Source organism: Emydura macquarii, unplaced genomic scaffold (genome assembly GCF_026122565.2).
Source record: "Emydura macquarii macquarii isolate MOO-44397 ecotype Brisbane River unplaced genomic scaffold, CSIRO-AGI_Emac_v2 contig_1483, whole genome shotgun sequence".
Taxonomy (NCBI): domain Eukaryota; kingdom Metazoa; phylum Chordata; order Testudines; family Chelidae; genus Emydura; species Emydura macquarii.
In genome coordinates, this window is record NW_027131620.1 from 25,176,131 (window position 1) to 25,201,522 (window position 25,392).

General features: G+C 41.4%; 1 protein-coding gene across 3 annotated transcripts in view; it reads right to left on the minus strand.

The window, feature by feature from the left end:
* Positions 1-25,392, minus strand: part of TOX2 (TOX high mobility group box family member 2) — a 244,493-nt gene that overhangs the window by 91,286 nt on the left and 127,815 nt on the right. For all 3 annotated transcript variants that reach the window (XM_067554501.1, XM_067554499.1, XM_067554500.1), the window contains exon 3: positions 19,891-20,136. In XM_067554501.1, coding sequence (XP_067410602.1) covers positions 19,891-20,136 — 246 coding nt within the window. The remainder of the gene's footprint in view (positions 1-19,890; positions 20,137-25,392) is intronic.

Here is a 25,392-nt window from a genome sequence, read left to right on the forward strand (position 1 = left end):
CAGGTCCTGCTGCCAGTCGAAGGCGGGCCTCCATATATCTGCAGAGCTAGCTAGCCAATTGCAAAGCAGTGGCACACCATGAGAGTCTCCACAGTGTTGTGGGCACATTCAGGATTACGGTAGGTGGGAGTTGGGAGGCTCCTGTTCTGGAGAACCCAAGTCTCCTTGATGACCTCCAGAAGGTGGCCTAATGTCCAATCCTTTTGAAAGAAACTTGCAGGAGTTGGTTTGTGGTGCCTTGCAGGGTTCACACAAGCAGAGGGGAGGCTTACAGACGGTGGGAGGGGAGATCTGGCTCATGCTGAGCCTGCTGTAGGAGAAGACTTCACTTGCCAGAGCTTTCAGTAAAAATCCAGGTTTTATTACTAGTCATACACTATGACTACACCATTGCATTTGTTTTCAGCCTGTGTTGTGGTGTCAGCATGTGTGTCTTTGTGTTTTTGAGTGGGAAAGAGAAGACAAATTGCAATATATAGCTGCAACATACTGCTTGAAGACAAGTGCTCTCCTTTAGGGCCCCATCTCAATGGCCACTGCAAGAGTTGGCTGTCAGGAGATGCTGTGAAGAGCAGCCCTCTTACTCTCTAAACCTCAACCATGCAACATCTACAATGTGCTTCAGCAACACCAGAAGGAAAGACGGAGGGACAGAGATTCAACTATATTACTTCCCCTTTGTCCCCGTTTGGGGTTGCGTCACTGGCTGCACTGGAGAAAAGAAAGTGAAGATTGTTACTCTCCTACAAAGGTGTTTAAAAGCTGGCTAGTGAATTTCCTTTTACAATGAGAAATGCCCACTGCAGCCATAGATCAGTGAGAAATATGCACTGGCCATTTTTATCGATGCTGAAGAATTGCAGCAATACAATTCCATCTTCTCTGCAAGCCAGTTCAGAGAAACCAAACAATTTCTATGGCGTAAAAGGAAGGTTAGTAATGGGATTCTGCAGAGCTGAGAGACAAATATAATAGCCAGATACAGCATTATGAGACGCTTTATAACCAAGAGAGCCAGAGTGAAACATTCAGTTTCATAACATCACCAGTTGGCTTCCTGCCATGCATCAGATGGTATAGAAACATTTCTCTCTTTGGATGACAAGCCATATCTGTAACAATCATTGTAATTTCTCTTGACACACTTCATACCACACTTTTTTACTGTGGCAGGACTCAAACTGGATTCCTTATTTAAAAGGTAGCTTTGATTTTTCTCTGGTCCACATAGATTTAAACCATTTTGATCTGTGCCACTGATACAAAAAATTGGATTTCAGGAACTGCATACTCTGGGAAGGCTGAGGCCTGGCCTCCCATTTGGGCCTGAATTTTTTGCATCTTCAGTCAAATACTTGGCTACAGCTGAAAATACTCAAATTTGCATCCACAACTTAATTGCAGATACAAAATGCAGGCACAGATCTGAGGGATTCATACTGCACCCACAAAAAGGGAAATCTGACTTTAGATTTATATTTTTCGTGGGCCAAATCCTGAAGTTCTTATTTGCTTTTTACTCTTTCCACAGTGAGAATAAACTTCCACTGAGTCCACGGACTGAGTAAAAATAGAGTAAAGAGGTTAGGATTTAGTCCTTTACATTTACTAGCTGAGAAAAATCTTACCAACCAATTAGAACCTATTTCTTAGTTCACCAAGAACATTTGCAGAGTGGCTGATGTAGCTCTCTGATCTGCTCATTGCCTAACAAAGCATTTTACAGCCTATTATTTTTATTGTAAGCACTTTGTTATTTGCCTCTAAAAGTGGTTCACATTTAAATAAAAAAAAAGACATTCAGTGTGCTTACACCTACATCACTGTACAGTCATCCTAACCCCTATGTCTGAAACAAAAGCTATGGAATTTTCCATTCCTTTGTGTTCTTTAGCTTAGAGTATATCTTAGCAGCAATTCAGCTGGAGGGATGGCACACAGTCTGTGATTCCAGATACTGTATAAACAAACTACTGCAAGAACATTTGTTCGTTACCAATGAAATCTGTGTAAAGAAGGTTGGAAGAAAGCAATTTAACACAACATATATTTTACTTAGAAACGAGTCTTAAAGTAATTTTAAGCCCTGCTTTTTGGCATTAAACTCAGACCATCTTCAGGAACGATGAGTAAATATTGTGAACTTATCAATCCAATTTGATAAGAAGCTAAGAAGAGGCAATCGTGAGCAAGGAAAGAAATAATTTTCAGATGAAATAATAAAAGGTCAGTTAACACATTTGCAGAGCAGATTTTCAAGAGTATTAAGGGTGTCATCAAAGACTACCGACAGTTACACTGTGGGGTTATTTACAAAAGCACAGCTCTTTCTGGGTCTGTGTGATCATGTTGTTTGAAGTTAGCAAAAATTATTCTACTCCAACTGCCCATTGCAGTTCAAATAGAATTTTATGTTGAGTTACAATAGCGTGCACAAATAAAGAACTATCTTTATACCATATATAAGGTCATGACACAAATTAAAATCATTACTTATATTGACATTATATGGCATTTGTGCATGCCACAGAGCTCCACCCATAAAATAATATCACTTCCATAGTAACTAATGTACATCAAGGGGAGAGAGTGGCATAAAACTTAAAGGACAACAAAAACAAAATATGTGACTCAGACAGACTGTGGTATGGAGTGGGAGCACCATGCATTTGAGAAAGCCAGCTGCCGCAGACAAGTGGCAACAGAAACTTCATTCCACATTGCACAATTATACCAGTGCCCTCCTGCTCTCTACACAAGTGGTACATGGTGAGCAGAAGTGGGATACAGTATAATGCTCAGACTCGCAGCCTTTGGGGATTATTGACATCTGGAAATTACTAGTGCAGAGAAACTAGATACTCCTGTCTATGGATATTAAACACTTTAGAAACATCTTTTGCCCCCAAAATACTACAGCTTGCAGTTAACTTCTGATGAGAATTCCCTTTTAGTCCCTGGCTTTGGAAACACTGCAAATTGTTCCCACCATTATTTATTGTTCCCCAAAAGCTTATAATCAAACAGCTCCAAATAGAGTATGCAAATTTCAGAACCTGAAATTCTTTAGCTAGACACCACTAAAACACTGTCAACTTTGAGTGAGGAAATTATGATACACTCTAATTACAAATGGTATGTGATTTTGTAATTAAAGGCTGTGCGCATCATGATGCACGTGAACAATGGGGCTGAATTAAGGTTACATGGGCAACCTTAAAAGTTGGCATTTTCTAACTTCTGAGTACTTGACTTTGCAACCTTAACATTCTTTTAATCTAGGCTTTTTGTGTGGAATTTCCTAGATTTAAAAAAAACACAACCCTAAAAAAATGGAAATTGGAACCATATTGACTCCCACATTGTTCATCAGCAGGGTTAGAACACTTAGATCCACAGCACACACCTCTGCTACTTGAATTACCAGAATAACTGGTGGCAGCAGCAGGTTGACATCCTTTATGTGGTCCAGCCATTAGAGGGAGCAGAGCCACAGATTTTGCCAGCTGGTCTCACAGGTATTTGTTGATGGCAGAGGAATATTGAGACTCAGGGACTGTTGGTTCTACTCCAGGTTCTGAAGGGAGTGTATTTTAGTGGTTAAAGAGTCTTCTACTCCAGTCTCCTACCCACATCCCATCCTTTCTGTCTCTGGCCCCTCCAGTCTGTCCTCATGCCAGTGTCAGTCCCCTAACTCCACTCAGCCCCTTATCCCAACCCACCCTCACCATCCTACAGCTCTTTGTCCCAGTTACACCCCTCACCACGCCAGGCCCAGCTCTTCACCCCTTTGTACTCCAGTCAAACTGATCCCTCCTCCTCCTTTCTGCCTTTCTTCAGCAGGGGAGGCATTGAGAGCACAGGAGAGACAATCTCCCTGCTTTCATCTCCAGGGCCTGGTACTTCAGCAACCCTTGGCAAGTGGGAGGAACAATTTCAGGAAAAGTACTGCTCAGCCTATGCAGCTGCTGCTGGACGGAGCATGCTTAGAAGCTTCTGAGGTGACAGCATAGTGTGTGTGTGCGCACTCCAGTTGGAACACAGGAGCTGTGAGGGGACAGAGCATGCTCAGTATGGACAGAATCTTCAGAGAATTTAGCTGCCGAACTCTACAGATTCTCTTCTGAGCAGGTGTGACCTGAGATTTTCAGAGGCTCATAAATTGGCCAAATTTGGGCAGTTTTTCATTGGGGTGGTAAAAGGCACATCCCCTGTTGCCACGGCAACTCCCCTTCCAAATTTCAAGCCCCTGTTTCAAAGCCTGGAGGCCTAAGAGCTACACAACAAAATAGGCGTAAGAAATTATTACATGGGGAAAAGACAATATCTTCTCCCTTAACCTCATTCTGAGAAATGACTAAACTGTTTTTGCTGAAAATAAAAACCAGCCCAAGAAGACATCCAACACGGAAAATTTCAGTCTAAAGTGTTTAAGTTTAGCAAAGTTATAAGCATTTATATAAATATATATATGCATATACATGCATACTAATATATATATCATACACACATGGATTTTAAATTCATTAGTGGACTAGAAATGGCAACCTTATATGCTAAACATATTTACTGTGAATACTTCTAGCCACTTTATATTGTTCCTGAAAATCTCCTTCCTGGTGTATTTATCTTCTCTGCCACAGTAACTGATAGACTTTATTTTCCACGGTATTTTTAATTTATATCATGTTTTATTTATACTACCGTCTTTTGTGAAATCCCAAATTTCAAACCAGACAGAAACAGCACACCCATAAAGTAGAATTCTCATTATCAACCTGGCATAGGAAACACAATTGACTGTAATAAATCTTGGGGTTTTATGTCGGTAAGGCATTTACAGAGTACGTGACGTTTCTCAGCAATACAAATTGTACATTAAAAGATAATTTTCCAAACACGATACCAAATATGCACTTGGAGTGTTGCGCCATTATGTAGAGTAATATTGAAACTGTGCTTTAACAAATGCTGTTGTTATTTTGCACTAGTTCAGTTTCAAGATTGCATCAGGTTTAGGAGTGATTAAGTTTACTGTGCACAAAAGCCAGCTATTTGGCAAACTGTCAACACAGCGTAATTGATATTTTAATTACACTACTAATACATACATGCTGCCGCTCACAATGAGTCTCTTCATTGCTGTTAGACAAACAGCTTATTTACGGCTCTGATTATTGTTCCAAAGAAGTTTGCATTTAAATTGGTAATATTCTAAATTGCTTTAAAAATGAACCAAATTGTTTTTGCAAATTCTAATGGCAGGAAATGCATAGCACAGTGCAAACAGGAATGATCATCCCGCTTGGCATATGTTCTGTGGGATGAAATGGGATACAGGCAACTTACAGCTGAATGTCCAGGAAAATTTCCTAAGGGTGAGACCTGCTATTAGAGGATGCAATAGTCTCTCAAGTTGCAGAAGCTCATCCTTTGAGACATAACAGATGGCGAAAAACTGCAGAATGTACTGTAGTCAAGAATTTTGCATAGGCTAGTGGAAGAACTATAAGAATTCAAAGACTGAAAAGGTCTTTTCTGCCTGTAGCATCTATGATCCTGGGGAGAAACAGTGTGTTGCCCGTGTAACATGGACTTCTGGGCCATCCTTTACACATGCTTATTGAAAGGGAAATCAGAGCTGCCATCCATTGGCCTGACCCTGCAGCCAAGTACGGTACTTTGGAGATTGTAGTTAAACCACTTCTCCCAGATCTGAGCTGACAGGATGTGGCTGTATGCAGGGGGGAACATTTCAAAGGCGCTAATAGGAACCATGTCTTTTAAAGGGATCTGGGTACCTACCTGCCCTTTGTGCTTTGGAAAATCTCTCCAGCAATGTTTTTAATGTGGGCTTAAAAGAGCTACGAGCATCTGGGACCTCGTCATCTCCCCTCCCCTCTCTGCCATGCCAGCCCACCAGCCTCGACATCCCACTGAGATCCTGCTCCCACTTCTCTCCCCTTGCTAACTTCCACATTGCTCCTGAGGCACGGAACGACTGCCCAGTCCCTGCGCTCCGGGCCGCTTGCCTGCCATCTTTCCAATCACTCCTCAAAATCCTCTTCCCTGTGGGGCCTGTAGGGAGTGAACTAATTACTGTTTGGGGAAGGAGGATAAGGGAAAACCCAAGTTGTTCCTCTCTCTGGGTCCCGCAGATAGAGATCTGTCTTTCAGATGATGAACGCCACAGAGGAGGGGCTCTCTGGTTTGATGCATTGTACTGCGCTGAGCATATTGTTGGCACTGAATAGCAAGCTTGGGATTTTCAAAGGGATTTTGAAAGATCAATAGCAGTTGTGTTCTTAACTCCTTCCCTCAGGCAAATATGAAAATCCCAGCATGAATAATTATTCATCCGTCCACATAGGTTTTTATCCTGTACTGTTCATTGGAGGATCTGAGCATCTGTAATAACCATAATGCCACAACGGTGTCTCCTATGGAGCGAAGGTACAACAGGATACAGATATCTGTACTAACAAGCTAGGGGCAAGCTAGGGGCAGTGTGCTGAATTTCACATACTAGCATCTCAACATTTAATTAGCATGGTTGAAGTTGGGAGCCCTGGAAAGGTCCACGCCAGGGGCTGATCTGTACTCCATGCACACAAAGCTCCCAAGGACATAGAGCTGGTTTGGGGAACCAGTGAGCATCTGCAACGCCTACTGAAGTCACTGGATATGGTCCTACTCCCATTAAAGCCAAGAGGAGCTTTGCCACTAATTCTCATGACAGCCCAAAGGGAATTGCCACATCTCTGCATCTCCCAGAACCAGATGTAGAGGGCTGAACTTTCAGAAGACTGCATGTGCTACCTGAGTGTGCAAGCAGGGGATTTTCAAATGAGGTGGCTGTGTACTGATGGACAGGGTCATGGCATGACGTGGGGATGGGTGCACACAACCTCTTTCAGAGCAGCTCAGGGGCCATCCAGGGCAACCTAGCCCAAACAAACGAGGCACAGCGCGGCAAATGCAAGCCAGGAGGTGCAGCAGAGTTAAGAGAAGCTTCAAATAAGACTTGGAAAGAAGATTTTAAGCAAATGGAAAGAGCAGATCAAAGTAAAAGCTATGCCTCAGGCACCATCACTCCTTGGTGGGTCTGGCCTGTTGGCAACAGCAACTGGGATGGGAACAGGGCATCCAGCACATGGACTCACAGACTTTAAGACCTGAAGGGACTCTCATGATCATCTAAAAGCTTATCTTGGATTGCATTTTCCCTCACTCCGAAGCCATCAGGACAGTGAAATGCTCTGCAAGCCATTCCTCCAGCTCAGACACAGGACCTGTACACTCTGCAGCTGACACAGCCTCTGCACAGATCCAGGCTCTAGGCGGGCAGCATGACTGCAAAGTGATCCGGCCGCAACGTCTCTGGGCGCCCAGGGCTGCAGCACAGCTTGCCTGCGGAGGAGGGCACCTTCGGCCCCATGAGGACTAATGCCAACTGTCTGCTCAGGCCATGTTTTCCATGGTTGGTCTGGTATGAGGCATAGCCGAGGTAGAGTAAGAGGGTTCTGCCTTGTCCTCATCTCCATCCTTAGCATCTGCAGCAAATCTTACTGCAATAGCCAGATGACATATTTACCACATTTCCACGAGCTCCTAGGGTCTCCTCCATGGGTGCACATAAGGATTCATGGGGAAAAGATATTTGTAAAGAGCATGGCCTCGACAGCCAGTCTTTAAATGGAGACACCATTCCATGTACCTATAAACCCACTGCACACGAGCTGCCTCGAATGGGTGACCACTAGCCAGATCACTGCTACTCAACCCCCCCCCTCCCCCCAAAGTTGCAGAAACACCCAAACCTGAGTGCAAAGCAAAGAATTCAGAAAGCAACTTTTTACAAATGCCCATTCCTCTGATCTAGAAAAAGCAAAGTATTTTGGGGATTTTTTTTTTTTTTTTTTAAATATGTATAAAAATAATTTGCTCCTAGACTAGGATCTTGTCTTTCAGGTTCCAACCTGGAGTGAAATTTTATAACCTAGTGATAAACCACAGAAAAAAGAGGGGGCTTTCAAATGAAAATGCCAAAAGAATCTTAACAGGAGCACGCGTGGGTGCTGCTAAACTAAGCTCATGAGGAGGCGGGGCAAATGCCTTAAAACAGTTAGTGAAGGCAAAATAATGTTCATTAAAAATAGAAAAACAACTGAAAAAATATCCTTTGTATTCAACTTTGCACTCGTACATCATAATGTTCCAGTAAAAGCCCATTTTCCCTTGAGATAATAAAAGAATTGAATTTTTCCTTATCGGTCATCTATTTTTCTAGCTAAAGCTATTACTCCCTCTCTGCGGTTGCTAGGCAACAAGAAATATTAATAGCAGCTTTTATTAGCTTAGCTTTAGCAGCAGAGTACCAGAATGAGAAAATGGAAAACATAAATGTGTTACATAAATCTTTCAACCTTTCAGGGTTTCTGTTAGTCTCTGTTTTCATAATGATTTATTGAAGTGATGGTTCATTTATGAGAAAAAGGAGTGTGAAATAAGAAAACGGAACATTACCCTGAAGGACTGTTTGAAAATAAATAATTATAGGAGGTGAAGAAAAGCTGTTTAAAACCATTTTTCTGAGTTTTATAAAATTTAAAAAGACATATTTCTTTCATTTATTGCCTCTGAGAAAAACACTAGCAGGGGACTGCAAATAGGGCTCATTTTAATACAAAGAAATCTTCATATGTGATTGTATTATTATTTTCCACCCAGGGCTTACGTTAGGCAGTTTAGTTTTTAAATAATGAACCACTAATGAGCAGAATTACAAATTAGTTATAACTCAAGGTGTAAAGAACTGGTACAACTCCAGAGAGGCACAAGCCATCTTGGGTCAAAATCCATGAGGTTTCACTCACTCTCTTCAAACACCTCTTTGGTGACACTGTCAGTCCCTTTGTTGACAAAGCCAGTCCCCACATCAAACTGCACCAATATTGCTGCTGTATATTTTTTTTTGTAAAGACTGCTGATCTGGAATTTAATTTGTTTTGCAGCTTGTTTTGTGTGGTGTCATGCTCTGTTTTATTGCAACAAATCTCATCAATAAGTCTGGTAACTGTAGTATCGTATTTACGTTTATTTACTTCTGACTGCGCATCACAGGTGTTTCTAAACACTAACTCAGGAAAGCAGGTCTGATCGGCTACTACATGGAAAAGTAAGACATACGCTCCTGGTGCCTCATCATTCCATGTCTCCTGCAAACGATTTCTGTCTACCAGGGTGAGTTCCACTGAATAACACTGAGTTCTTGTTTTAAAAAAATATACAGTAAGGGAAATCCTGGCTCCATTGACTTCAATGGAGCCAAGATTTCAACCCCTCTCTTCTGGTTGGACAGGTGGAGTTTTAAGGCACGGGGAGGAGATCTCTATAAAATGTATTCTCCAGTTAAGAAAGCACACACCCCCAGGAACTAAACCACAGTAACACAGCCCCCACACAGGCAGACATTTACAAGTGTTGCAGGATTGGGGTCATAATTTTCCTGAGTGTTGTCCTGCCCCTTTTGCTCTCTGCCTTCCCACATTCCACCTGCACACCCTCAGCCCACCAAGGGCCTTCCACAGCATCCAGCACAGAGTTCATGCCAGGCCACAGAGGCCATGACTTCACTCCTTCCATGTCTGAAAAGGCAGAGATCATGTATTGGGTAGGGGTCCTCCAGCCACAAGCTGACCCAAAGTTCATGGGTGGGGAGAAGAGGGAGCGGGACAGAATGTCAGCCTGATTGTGAACAATGCAGCCAATACCATTCTACGGGATTTTCTTAGATTTAGGGACACAGTAAGAGCAAATTTGTTGCCAGGTTTAATATTTTTTCTCCTAAACCTAAGACACATGGAAATGTTGTTTTAAATTATATAGAAACAAAATTCCAATGGGGACAGGTTTTCTAAAAATCAACAAAATAAGCATCCTTCTCCCTTCACCACATGAAGGAGAACATGAAAATGAAAATGAAAATGACACAGGTTCAATCCCATAATATTTACACATTGTGGGATCTACCTTACATACAGAGGCAAAACTGACTTCCAGCCTGTTCTCATGCTGAAGTGAAACTCAAAAAGGAGATAAATACCAGAGCTAGAGGGAGCTTGATTCAATTTCTTTTTTAATTCTTCAGCTCTAATAATCTAAGCAATTCAGTTTGATTCAGTGCTAGGCCAAGAGATGCTAAAGTGATATGTGCAGTATCAACATGAGGGGATTTGGCCCCACATGTGCAAAACTTTATGCATTAAATACATATTTGAAATAAAAATTATTTTAAATAAGTTACATTGAGATAAATTATTTTTTGTTTCCCCTTCTGCTCTATGACTATCTGGACTATTTACACTGTAAGCTCTTTGGGATAGGGACTTTCTCTCACTATGAGTTTGTAGAACACCTAACACAATGAAACCCAGGTCTCAGCGGAGACCTCTAGACATTACCATAAAAATAGCAATAAAAAAGCCACCCTCCTGATGACATTGTTCCTTTAAATCCTCCTTTAAAGAAATAGTATTAGATTACAAATAATACTTTTAATACGTTTTTAAAATATGTAACTTTATTTAAAATAGATAGGAATTATATATATATATATTTATTTAAATAGTGTCGTATTTAAATATTTATTAACAATAAACAACTTATACCAGCTGCCAAGCTAAAATCCATATTTAATAATTTCCATACCTCGGAGAAAGAGCAAATGGCTATCACTTGTTTTTCTAGTACATTTCTAATTGGTTTCTTTTTTGGGGTGTTTCCCACATTAGACAATGATCCAAAACTCACTGAAATCAATTAGAGGGTAAGCTACAGAGGCCATCTTTTTGCGCGGTACAGTGCCTAGTACAATGGGGTTTTTGGTCCATGCCAGGGGCTCTAAGGCATTACCGTAAAACAAATAACTATTCACAAGTTATTAAGGCTTACACTGACTTCAGTAGGCTTTGGATCTGGCCTAAAAGAGCACACAGTTACATATGGATTCCTCAGCACAGCAAATGTGACTTAGGAGAAAGAGTGGCTTTGAGTATGTGAGCCATTGAAGGAAACAGAACAGAGAGGAGCACGGGTCTGAACCTGGGAAAAGTTACGCCTGCTAGGTCCCACGTTCAATGTGCAGGAATAATGATACTCGGGGCCTAACTGCTTGCAAGACTGGACTTCAAGAGAGAAACTGCTGGGGTAGGGGAAGGTGTGGGGAATCTCAGGAAGAGAGAACCAAGGGGTTGGGAACTGGGGCATGTGGGAAAAAGGAATAAGGCATGGGAAATGGGGGGAACCAATAACACGAGAGAGATGGAGAGAGAGAAACAGAGCAAAGACACATTCAACAACCAAAGAAAAAGTGGTGAATTAGAAGAGAAAATGCAGTAACAGTCACAGGGCTGTGGATGGTTCCATTTGGCATTTCAAATGTCTGATTTAATGTAGCTGTTTGTTATTTATTATTCAGATTGTGGTCGGGGTTGCACTGTGTGAACCACTTTCTAAACACAAAGGACCTACCCTGAACAGCTCACAATCTGTGCTCTTGACCATTTGCATTTTTAATGACCCTAGGCTCTGATCAGGGAGAGTGGAGGCTTCATCTCCAACAGGAACACATGCACGCACACACCCCACCCCATCCCCAGCCAAAGGAAGTGGTTATTTTTAGTTTCCATTTCTCCTTGAGAGAGAGAAACAATCCACCTGTAAACAATCTGCCTATTTATATTTCATACAAAACCACCACAAAGTTAAAAAGATTATTATTTAGGTTGTAAAATCAAGCAAATTGATTGTTAGAAAATTCCAGATTTACAGGTGCCCTTGCAATCTTAATTCTGCTTTTTTCTGTATGTAGCCTGTGCACTAAATGACAGAGGTTACATAGAAAAAATAGCGTGTGTTCATATAACTAAAGATTGTATCATAATGTATATGTATGAGGAGGCTGAATTAAGGTTACACAGACAACTGTAAATCTGGCATAGTCTAACTTTACAGGGCTTGACTTTGCAATTTTAATGTTCTTTTAACTCAGGGCTTGTCTATACATACAGCACTGCAGCTGCGCTATTGTAATGCTTAGTGAAGACACTACCTACATCAACCGGAGAGCTTCTCCCATTGGCGTAGGTACTCCACCTCCCCGAGAGGCAGTAGCTATGTTGACAGGAGAAGTCCTCCCATCAACATAGTGCTGTCTACACCGGGGTTTAGGTCAATATAACTGTATCACGCGGGGGTGGATTTTCCACACCCAAGAGATATAATTATACCGACATAAATCTGTAGCGTAGACCAAGCCTTAATGTGTGTCTCACGAGAGAGTATACAAGTTCCAATTTTTTGCCACTATAACAACTCTCCTTCCCTCGCCAAGTACTGGATTTGGACCTTGAACTTCTAGCACTGGTGCTCAAACTGCTACAACTTGTAGGACTAACTACATTAGCTGGTAGGAGGAGAAATCTGTTATCTGACTGAGTGCAGAGGATGGTTATGGGGAGTCCAGGATGGCTCTTTTGCACAATGATCTGGGGGAATTTCTGCCCCATGTGATGCCCCTAGAAAAGAAGATGGGACACTGGGGGTTGTAGTCTGGGAGGGGGATCCCAAACTGCCCCAACTCTTCCTAACCCTCCATTATAGCTGCTCTGGCAGCTCTCAGGCATTCTCAGCGCAGTGATTGCTGCTGCTGCTGCTAATTTGGTGGCCGTGCAGGCCCAGCCTTAGAAGGTTCATGTTCAGTTATTACTCAGGCAGGCTGCCAACACTTTCTTGAGAAACAGGAGAGACAGAAATGAAATAAAAGTTGATTTTCAACAGTTTATAGCTCAGAAAAAAATCAATGGAATTTTGTGGAATAAAGAAAAGACCCTTCTGTAGCTCAAGAGCTTTCCCTCTTCTGAATTTCAAAGGCCTATTGCTAACCGCGGAGGTGTTTGAGCCTATCAAATAAAGTCACAAGAATGTTTTATATAGGAAAGTGTTAGGCAGCTTAGATACAGGGATTGCTACCAGCTTCCCCGATAATACAGTGATCACCATTAAAAAGTCAGCACTTGCTAATAGTTACCACTGCGAGAAGCTTCCCAATACAGAATAGTGTACGAAGCAATAACATCCTTGATTCTGCCCCTACACAGGTGGAACCCGTGAGAGAGGAGCAGAGGGGACAGAGCTCTCAGCAATGATACCTGCAGCATCCCTGAAACAGTCACACACAGAACGCCAGAGCCCAAGGAGGAATGCCCCAATCATTTTGTATTTCCAGTGCTCTAATATCCTTTCACTGCCATTGTGTCAAGCAAGGACCAGGGAAAAACAAGGCTATGTTCCTGGAGTTGGTGTTTATTCACGTAGAGTTTTACGATATTGATCTCCTAGAAGCAGGTTTGAAACAATGTTACCCCAAATGTTTGAATCAATTGTAAGTTACAATGGGAGGCACAGTTCCAATCTGGGCATTGAGGGAGCTGTAAATTGGCTCTCGTCTGGCCGCCCTGCAATGCCGGTGCGAGGGTTAGGGGCTGGTAGAGATCTAGGCCCTTCAACAGGTTTGGGCGACTTCCTCCCTTCACTGGGCAGCCAATGAAGCCCAGTCCAAAATGGTTGTGGGCAGAGCTGTGTGCACAGGGGAGCCCGGTCCGGGGCCGCCGAAGAGGACCAACAGGAGTGACTAAGAGTGGCGGTTCCCCTCTCAGTGCAGTACAGTTCCACCCCAGGGAGCAGCCAAATGCTGACAGGCCCCGTTTGACAGTCTCACACGATGAGGGATGCAGACATTCTGAGACCCACTATCTAATATTTATGGAAATATGTTTGCACTGCATTGGAAATTCCTCAGCTCTGACCTTGATCACCCTTTGTTTCTGTCAAACATGTTCTTCCAAATCCCTTCTGAAAACTCATTTATTCACAACAACTCTTTAACCCACCGTGCTCCCGTTCTCCCTGGTATCACAGCCACTTTACCTCAGCTTTTTCGAAGTCTGGGGCTGTGCTACCTCCAGCCACTTTCATCCAAGCTGCTCTCTTCATTGTTTTCTTCTCAGTCATCATCCCAATTCGGCCACAGTACCAAGGCCTGGGACGTACTTTGCTGCCCACTCACCACAGATGCTCCTGATCGACACAGAGCAGGTAGCAACAACTGTGGGCTCCAGGCAAAATTCTTTGTGCTCATTGAAGCTAGTCAAACATTTTCTTTCAAAACTGTTTTTCTGACAGAAAACACCATTATTCTAAATATTTTTTGGGTGAGGAAGGAAATTTTCATTTTGTTAGAAATGTTTACATTTCTTACCAAAACATTTTCTGTTTTTCTTTTTTCTCTCCCCCTCCATTCACATTTTTTTTATTTCCCCCCTATTTTCTGGTGGCAAAAAACCAGAGAAAGTGGAAAAAAACTGACGGTTTGGGTTTTGTCAACAGCCCCGGTACTTCTCCCTGCCTCCCAACTATCTTTATGTACTCCTCCCATCTCTCCACCCCTTCGCGCCCTCCTCCTCTCCTTTCTAGCTCTCCTACCCTCGTCCTCTGTCATATCGCTCCCTTCCTTTCACGTTTCCTACTACCTTCTTTCCTCTCATCACCTTCGCCTATTTCCCCAACCTGTGAAAAGTCATCATTTATATTAATAGTGATACAGGAAAAAGAAGAAAACCCCACCACCACATTTCAGAACCTTCTACATTACCAAGATGGGCACATAATGTAAGAGAATGAACGCAAGGGGTGAAATCTTAACCCCACTCGAGTTAATGGAAAAATCCCAAGGACTTCAATAAGACAGGATTTCACAACTGCCTTTCCCCACCATCCTCCCCCCCAGCTCTTATTTCCTTTATTTAATTCATTCGTGCATCTTGTCTAAGAAGGTCATAGGCTCATCGGAGTAGGGATCGTGTCCTGTATGTTTGCACAGCATCCAGCACAAAAGGCCTCTGATTCTGACTAGGGTATTAGGCGTGATTCATCATTTAAATAACTAATATCAACGGTAATTATGTGCCTTGGTAAAAGGTGGCACAAAATCCATCTCCATTTCTTGCCACTGTGTTTCTAACAATATTTCTTGAGATTGAGGCCTGAGGAAGACATCTATGGTTGCATCTCACCTGGGTTATCCTCTTTTTGCTTTGTTATTTCACTTTATGATTTTTATTTGTGCAGGATATTTGCACAATAAATGCTTCCTTATCAGTGATACAGCAGCACACTTTCTGCATGCTTCAGGCGCTGAGGAGAAGGCCTGAGGACCAGAGAGGAGAATAGAATAAAACCATCCACAGGGCAACCCGCCCTCAGCCAGAGAAGCGGGGATAGGACAGAAGAGCAGAGATCCTGAGAACACAGTAGAGCGGCTCAACATTGTTTAACTGAAAAACTTCCCATAAAAAATGCAGTCTCTTTGAAATCTTAAAAGCCCTTCTACTTCAAGGAGATTTTTCAACAAAAATATTTGAAATGAAACAAAAATGTTAGTGTTAATTTGTTTCAAATCACAATTTTCATTTTGTTTGTGGATTTGGAATTTAGATTTTTCTCCTTTTCTTTTCATTTTTACATCCCTCCCCTGCCTCCCAGCTCCTGTTTTGTCCCCACTGTAAAAGATGGGGGAAAACAGGTTTGGGGGATTCCCTCTCCTCGTCCACCCCCATTTATGAGTGGGGTGGAGGAAAGGTAGAGAAAGAGGATAGAGACAAAAATCCAAAGTGTGAAATATTTTTTATTTTTGAAAACTGGAAAAAAATATTGAAAATATAGAGCAAAAAATGTCATTTTGTTCACAATTTTTTATAGAAAAAACTGAAGTTTTCTTCAGAACATTTTAAACAAAATATTTTTATTTGAAATTTTTCAGGGGGGGAAATAATTTGAGTTTTTGGCCTGTGTCTGGTACAGAGCATTACATTTAATTTGTTTATAAAGTTTATTAATGACAAGAAATATCTATCTTCCCCCAATCTCCCTATGCTGAGGTTTCTCTCTCATAAGCGAACAGTTAGAAACAGACACACACACACATTCAGTGACCTCACTGTCTCCCTTGCTGTCCATCCTGCAGCGCTGGAATCCGAGTGGCATCTATCCAATTATTATTTATTATTTATATTATCATAATGCCAATGAGCCCCAGTCATAAACCAAGACCCCATCGTGCTAGGTGCTGTACAGGCACAGAACAAATAGACAGTCCCTGCCCCAAAAAACTTATAGTCTAAGCATAAGACAAGTGACAGACAGACAGTACAAGGAAAGTATGAAACTCTATCTGTCAGCATGGGAGGCTATGGTTCTCAGCATACCAGCTGCCTAACCATTGTCAAGATTTTTGTAGGCCTCTTTCTTCTCCCTCAAAGTCCTGCTTGTCCCTAGGGGCAGACTATACGTGAAGTGTGGAATGCCCTGGGTGTCACACATGTGTTGAACCCCACCTCTTCAACAAAGGAAGAGGTTTGAAGATGAACATCCAATTCAAGCCAGCCAGGGCTTATCAGACACTCGGGTAGAAAGAAGAAGTAGCAGCAGCTTCCCATGAATCAGCAGCTTTTTGATCCCCTCTATAAATCAATCCAGAACCAGCAACGCTGCTGGCGGGGGGAATCTGGGATGGCTGGCAACGCTACCTAATTCGTCCCAAGGAAACGTGAGTCTGCAAGAGGGAGACCAGACACTAGACCTCATGGAGCAGTCTGAAATGCCCTGGGAGCATCTGGCTGAGCAAAAGCAGGCAGCACAGAGAAGGTGCTGAGAGGGGAGGCTGTTGAGAGGATGTGTTCGTGACAAGCAAATGTGGAAATGACCTTAGTTTTGCAAAACCTCCTTGGTCAGGCTATTGCTCTGGAGACCTACTGCCCTACATTCCAGGAGCCGGGAGCACTGAGCGGGAGGTCAGACTAGATGATCACAGTGGTCCTTCTGACCACAGAATCTATGAATCAGATAAAAGATTCCTGTTTGGGAACATCTTTGAAACATGATCACACAGCCCTGGGAATCCAGAGACCTGGATTCTATTTCTGGCTCTTTAATGATTCAGTGTGGGACTTTTAACAAACTACTTCACCTTGGTGTGTCGCAGTACTCCCTTCTGTAAAATGGGGATAGCCATTTCCTACCTCCCAGGGGTATACATGAATACATGAAAAAATCCTAGCTATTGGACATAAATTCTAAACAATATTGAAAATCTGTGTCCCCAAATCTCTGGCAATTACAATCTTCCCCTCATTCAAAATATTCTTGTTTCAGAAATAAAATAAAAACAAATGGCAGCAAAAGTAGAAAACAGCTACGTATGCAAAAAAAAAAAAAAAAAAATTGTACAAACCATTGCAAGCCGGAGCACATAGAGGCATGTTAATACCCTTAACATTTGCATTAGTCATTTAGGTCTTGGAACAAGGACCAAATTTCATCAGGCTTCCTGTTGAACTCTCAAACAAGAGTCACTTTCCTAGGTAGCGGATGCCCCCATCACTACACACAGTGAAACAATTAATGCTTTGTTACTGTAAAGTCAGTAAACATGTCCCTCCTCCGAATGAATTTTTTCTGTTGTAAATAACTACCGTAAATATGGTTAACTTTCAGGGAGGATCACAGCACTTCAAATGCCCTTCACTGTCACCCACACGATGCCTGAAGCACAGTCTACTTCATTAGGCCATTACCAAGTGGGTTATGACTTGATGGGCATGTGGGCAAAAGGTATTAATGATACAATTTTAAAAATCTGCTCCATCTCTGGGATTTTATTGTTCCCTCATGTGCGTGCACAGCTCCCATTAATGCTAATCAGGATTACACATGCACATTGGGACAAACACTACACTGTCATGTGCATACACTGGAGTCAGTGGGATCCCAGTCTGTGCATCCAAAGGCAGAATTTGACCCATCTCTGAGGGAAAAGGGGAGGTCAGCCGTTAAGAAAAAGTTTGATAGCAGAGGAAAAGTATTTGACAGGAGCATAAGAAAGGATTTATTTGGACCTACAACACAGTTCATTTACTGATCTACCTCGTTTCTGCTGGGACCTTTGCAGATACATTTCCCAAAGGCTTTCGTTTAAAACTAAACACTTCCAATTCACTATCAACAAGAAAATTCAGGATTCCCTGGATTTTAAATTTTAGTTGTAAAGGGGAAACAACTCAATCTCTCTATTCCATGTTTTCAGCACACTAAGTCCCCTTCTTATCTTCCCTAGCTCAGTCCTGATTTATTATCAAGATGCTGCATTTGTAAAACAGAACCATAAAATAAGAAAGAGAACATTTCCCAAGGACTCTTCCAAAATAAATTATTTCAGATACTCAGAAGCTGCTTAATAAATTCCACTATTCTTGTTTCTTTGGGTATTTTAGAAACTGATTTATAAGTGCAATATCACCTCTCAAAAATGAGACAATCAACACAGGATAAAATTATCGTGTTAGGAAAATAGAGGTCAGAAGTAGGGATTGCGTTTTAAATTAAACTAAGGAAAACATCTTTCATACAAAATTGACTCTTTTTGTCTCAGAAATGAATAATTCAATCAACTAAGAACCTAAAAGCTAAAGAGAGGAGCCCTAAGTAATATTTAATTTCATAGAAAGAAGTCTGTTTTCAATATCATGCTCGATCAATATTTTTTAAACACAAACTTTAACCAAAAAAAAGTGCAGCCACTCCAAGGATTTGAAGAGCTTTGAAGCATTCCTAGAGAAAGTGATATCTTCCATAAACACTACTACCTTCCAGACCCTTATTTACTGAGAAAAGGAAAAGCAAATACTCATCAGCTAGGATGGTTGTGGAGTTGCAGGCATGTTAATTATACAAAATTAGCTCTGTTTGATATTGATGCATTCCAGTGACACTCTGGAAATCAATGACCTTAGAAGCAACAACAGAGAAAACCTACCATGTAGTTAAATCTACTAAGGAGGAAAATATTATTAAATGACTTCATCGTAAATTCAATACAGCTGATGAAATCAACACAAAAGCTTATGCAACGTGGCTAGTTCTATGCTGAACTCATCTTTATACTTGGTTAAATAAGTCAATGGGTTTTTTCCCAGACCTACATTTTTAATTTTGCATTCATTATCCCTGTGCTAGTCCTTCCTGCAATAGGTTGACATGAAACTTCTGAAGATATTGCTTTATCCCAGAGTAATCCAAGAGGTAGTTTAGGATTGCCACCTCTAACCTACAGCAGGACTGGGGACTGAACCTGCTTTCCTTCAAGTCAAGAGCAAGACTCCCAACTGACTGAGAAGACAAGGGACAGGCTCATTTCTTTCACAAAGTGGGCTTTTAAATCATAGAATGAGATGGTCTATGTGATACCTTAACCTTTTGACCAGGCCAGTGAGCAGATTGCTCCCATTTTACAATACTTGCAATGAATGTCGCGGGTATGTTTATCATTCAAAAGATTGTCAACACTGAAGTGGCCTGGGATCTTTTATGGATGCTTTGTTTTGGGTGATCCAACCGAAGTATGCAGGAAAAATACAGGCCAGAATCAATGCTCAGGACATTATGCACAAAGAGCAAAACACAAAACCACCCCTTGAATACAATTAGATTATTAACAGGGTCTAAAAAAGGCAAAGAATTTTAAAACAAAATTATGCCGAAAAGCATCATGACCATGGCCATGCAAGTGACTTCAAGAGAATTAATCATGCCATCCCCATCTTTGAGATATGCTCCCTGTCCAATTGAAGATGTCTTGGCGTTAATTGCCTTTATTCAATCCTTAGTTGGAAATGTTTTTTTCAGGAATATCCTTCTAAATTCAAACTACTCATAATGAGACACAGTGGATTGTATTGGATCAAACAGAACATGATAAAAGAACATTTTCCTCACCGTAGGTAGTTGGCCGGAGAGAAGATGTCCATCCTGACTCAGCATATTAGACACCATGATGGCTGGAAGGTCCATGTTCTGATAGGAATATGCTGGTATCAGGCTGTTTGGAGGGAGGCTGTTGCACAGTGAATGATACCCCGTTTCATGATCCACCAAGTGAAGAAGGGAGGGCTCCGGGAGGTTAGGAGGAGTTATAGGAGGGATTTCATAGTCTTCATTATTCTCACTCTGACCATTATACGTCTGAAAGAGTAAAAGGACATTTTTACAATGGGTCACTTCCTCATTGCTTCAACGAAAGAAAACAATAGTTTGTGATGCAAAAAAAATTTAAAACCACAACCAGAGAACAACAATAATTCCTAAAGGACAATTCCCAGTCATGGACATAAACAGGTCCCAGAGCAACATCAGACTACCACAGCATGTTGCAGTTAATATCTAGATCATCCCAAATCAAACAGAAGGGCATTTATCACAGTCTGAACTTCAATTTCTATCACTAAGATATAATGTTCTGCCTCCATCTGCTTTGTATAAAAGAGCAGAAAATTCTGTGCATGGATCAATGTCAAGACATAACCAAAAGAACTAAATTTGCAAATGGGGCTCTAAGTTTGCATCTTGAATGGGTATTTGCACGCATAAATCTGGTAGTTATACATATAATTGCTTCATTTGAGAGTACAAATGCTTCTTTGGACACACACAGAAGTGTTTGTGCCATATTTATGACTGCAATTTTCTAAGGGGCTTCAGGGAATTAAGCACTCCATTCCCATGAAAAGTCAGTGGTACCTGAGCATCAAATTCCTTTAGAATCCTTGGAAAAACCCAGTTTTATGTACCAGTTGAGAGGCCTATTCAGAAATGTGGCCCATAGCATTTTTTAAAAAAAATGAATCTCATTTGATTGATGGAGATCTGCCCATATTTACTTTCCTGTGAAAAGCTAAGAATAAAAATACCATTCAATGAACTCTTTTCCTGATGTTACTACTTTCAAGAAGAACATAAATGTGCAGATAGTTTTATCATGATCATTTCCAGTTCGGTGGGATTTATTAAAATATTTCCCCAACCTGCATTAAAAATTAATCTGGCATTTCACCCGTGGAATTCTCCGGAGATAAAAATATATTAGTTCTACAGTAAATTTAGAATAAATGTGAATCTTACAATAAGATTGTTAATTGTGGTATGGAAACACTTTATAATGGGTTCTATTTTAAAGAGAAAGCTTATTCTAAACATGTATGAAATTCTGGTTATCCCTAGTGTTATCCACATGGATTTTAAGCTAAATTTCCAAGATCACCTACTTTCATGGTTGGACTTTCATTTAATACTTGACTTAAGACCAGAAATCCAGATGTGTCCAAAAACGGTTAAACATTTTAGTCTATTAAGCCATTGCCCCAAAACTCCCATACAAATCCACGCCTTCCATTACCACAGATTAAAAAAAATAAAATAAAATAAAAGATTTATGTAACTTGAATTCAAAAGTCATTGTGAAATGCAGTAGAGAGCAAGAGAAGAACAGGCTGTTTGAAATCTCATTCTGAAGCACCGGTCGGAGTGTGCGTCAGCTTGAGTGGCACTTCCTTTGGAGAGAAGCAGAGATTGCCACGGCACCATGCCTTCGCCGCTCTTCACAAAGGTGAGGGAAGTTTAAAATGTTCATTATCTTTAGCTAAGGTGATTCCTCTCTTTTTTGGTCTCCCCTATATTGCTCACATGATATTTGTAATAAAGATAGTGATAGGAACACTTATTGTGGATCCAATCTTGTGATTTATATGCACTCAAAATTCCCATTTGATTACACCCTGTGTACACAAGAAATGGAGGCTCAAGGTCTATACTACTATATATTAGTATCAATACAGTTATTGTTAAGTGGATATTCCAGTTGAGTTATTCTTCCAGCCAGCTTGTCTAGCTCAGATATTATATGGGAAGGGGCGGGGATGACAGGCTGCACATTAAGAGCATAAGGACGATGGATTCCATTTAATAGGTCTGGTGGTTTGTTTTCATTTGGGTTACACAGTTTGAAGCGCACTGGTTCTTTCCCAGATATTTAAGAGGATTTTGTTCCATGGTATACGGAGAGGGATTTGAATAAATCATTGCACAGCAAACTTCTTCTTCCAACTGGTTTATTTTGGTATCAGGTATATAAGCAAGTGGCTTTGCTGTACTTAGTTAAATTATGTAAAATCCACTCAAAGTTTCCTAAAGTTCTCTTCAAAAATACAAGTTTCTTGTGTTTCCACTAAGCAGCTGGCTAAAAGGCTTTGAGGCGGTTTTGTTAGGAGTATGGAAAACCTGTCACCCCTGCTCACACCCCCTGCGCATTTCTATCTCCTCATTCTATTCAGCGCCGAAAAAAAGAACTGTCTAAATGACAAAGCTTTCCGAATCACTACAGTATTATGCAGTCATATCAAACTAAGGATCAAAGCAGTACACAATCAGAATCAGATTAGACAATATCCAATCAACATAATCAGACTTCATGCCTGCAACCATTCACACCATATCAGCTAAGAACAATTTTCCAAGCCTATATTTACTCTATACATGTTTTAAATAGATGGCTAGAAAGATAAGGCAGAGAGATTCAGTAGCTAAATACTGTATATAGGCGGAATCCAGGATGATGAGGTACTGTAATACATTGTTTATTTTCACATGTTTGGGATGACTGAATTTCCTACTCACAAGTGGTGGTCTAATGTCAGGACTGAAGAAATGCTGCCCTCTCAAACTCTTGTATTAGTAACAACCAACTACCATTTCCTCATCATGTGTGCTATATAGCATATTTTGTATTATAATTTTATTTTAGATAAAATTATACAGTAGATTATGCATTATAATATACATTACATATTAGATTACAAATTAGGCTAAATTTTAATTATTTACTAACACAAACTTTTTTTCCTAGTTTTATGTTCAAACTCATTCCTCCCATCAGAGACTGAAAGATGACACCACAGTGAAGCTCAACTTCCTTAAAAGGCTGCTTGCTTTGCTATACTACAAATACAGAAGAGTTAGGATTTTCCACTTTCAAATATATGATGATCACAGACTATACCTCCACAGTATCAAAAATACTGAGCTCTGCTGAAATGAGGAGACTGAACTAACACGACTCCCATCGACTTTGGGGTGGGAGGGTAGAGTTGGGTGCAAAGTCCCTGTTTTATTCAGCAGTAACAGGCACACGTTAAAATGGAGTGATGATACCAAGGATCCATGTGCCTTTCCATCTTTGCAATATCTCTGCCACATGGTAAAAACAGCTGTATCTATGCCTCCTTCCCTTGCGCTTATTGCTTTACTGTATTCAGACCCTCTCATGTGTTTATGTGATGCTGATAATGGGGAAGAGTTACAGGACTAGGTCCGGTACGTTTAACTCTCATAGAACTAGCTAATCCTTGTGTAGCTTTTACCTGGGCAGTGACTAATTTCTAGGGTCTTTACTTTGTGGGAGGGAAGCAACTACAGGATACTGTGGTAGATATAAATACTTTTTAAATCCATTTTTTAAATTGCAATGAAATGTAAACTTGTTTAACAGTATCACATTGTTGATTTATCTTCAAATTGTCATCCACTATAATCCCCAGATGCTTTTCAGCAGTACTACCACCTGGTAACAGGAGCAGAATCCGTTCCACATCCTGTATAACACTATAGCCTATTTTTAGTATAAATAAAATTGCACTGTAACATGGGCAGTGGTAGTGTCCAAATCCTGTATCTGTCACCTTAATGGTTGTTGGTAGCCTGGACAGGTATTGACAGTGAATCCACCAGCTTTGCTAGAAGAGGATTCTTCTGCTGCCTGTTTTTTGTTGGTTGATCAAGAAGACCATTTCCTGTTTCCTCTTCACCAAGGCAAAGTATCAGTGAAGCTTGGGGCAGTTCCAGCCTGTGTAGTATGTCATGCACAGTGCAGCCCCAAACACTTTCTCCAGTGGGTTCATTAACAGCCGAGGGAGACACAAATGAAGAAGAAGGAGACTTTCAACCGCACAAATGGCAACTAGGTACCTAACTCCTACTGACTTTCAAGGGGAAAAAGAGATGCTTCAAGATGAGGTTGGTAATGAGAGTCAAGGAGGTGCAGAGATACAGGGGATTGCTCCTGATGGCACACACCAGTGGCCTGATGAGCAGCATGGAGGCCAAAGCTACACGAGGGTGGGGAACAAAGAGAGTAGTTGGCTGGAGCAAGTGCGCAAAGTCTGGGCGGAGCAGGAAAGGGAGGAGAGAGACCCAAAGCAGGCTCTGTTAGGCTGGCTAGAGCAAGTCCATGCAACGTTGTTTACAAACAGAAGATGATTTTGAATTGCACAGGGGGCAAGAGGAGAAAGGGGGCTGAGAAGTCATGCTTCTTCCATGCATGTTCAAATAACAATGTTTTGTACATGCCAAGGCCTGGCAAGCTGGGGCATAGGGAAGTCTTAGGGGAGAGGACTGCAACTGCCAAGATAAAGGAAGATCTGTGCTGATGGATGGATCAGCCATTGGCAGGGTTTATACCTCAGAATGTTTTGCTACCCAGACCATATGTGGTCACATTCTAAACCATCATTCTCTTCAGCTTCTTTGCTTCCTCATTTTTAGCTCCCACACTGCACCTCATTCTGACTTTCGGAGAACTCCAAGCCCTGTCAGTTTCCACTCAGCCCTTTACCAACAATAGCACTGCCTGTCTCACTAACTGTGATCAACAAGCCTCAAAAGATAGCTCGTGTTTCTCTCATACTCCAGCACCCCAACCGTGCAGAGCAGAGCACAGGTTTGGGAGTCAGGAGCCTTGGGCTTCATTCCCAGCTCCACCCATTTCTCTCACCCTGCTGCGGTCCAGATGGCGGTTGCCAAGCGTGATAAGCATCCAAAACAAGAAAAATTATACAGGCAGAAAGGTCTTTGGTGAACTACAAAGAAACGTGGAGAATGGTCTGATCCACCCCACCCTAAAAGCGGAGACAATGCAAAATGTGATGGACCATGTGTTCTTTCCACTTCCTAACAGGGTCTGCTTTTAAGCTACAAGAAAGAAGCTCCAGCACACACTACTTTATACATCTCTTTCCTGGCACATTCTCTATAACTCATTTCCTGTGTGATGTTTTCTCCCTTCATATTACAGCCCATATGTTCATCTCCCTTAAAAAGATGCAAGGGTGGGATTCGAATGGGCCTAAGTAGCATCAAGAAGGGCCTGGGAAACCTGCACAGAGTGGAAACTGTCTATATAGCAAGCAGTATCTCATACCACATATGAAATCTCAGACATCAGTGAAGCTGCAGAAGTGTGACCAAGAGCAAGATTTGGTGTAAAGATGCCAATGATGCCTGCTCTAAGACACCTCCCTCCACCTCAGTCTTCATTAACTGCACAGTCTTGGAAGAGTGAGACCCTCTCCAAGGGGACAGGGATATCACAGTAAGTGATTTCCTCTGGCG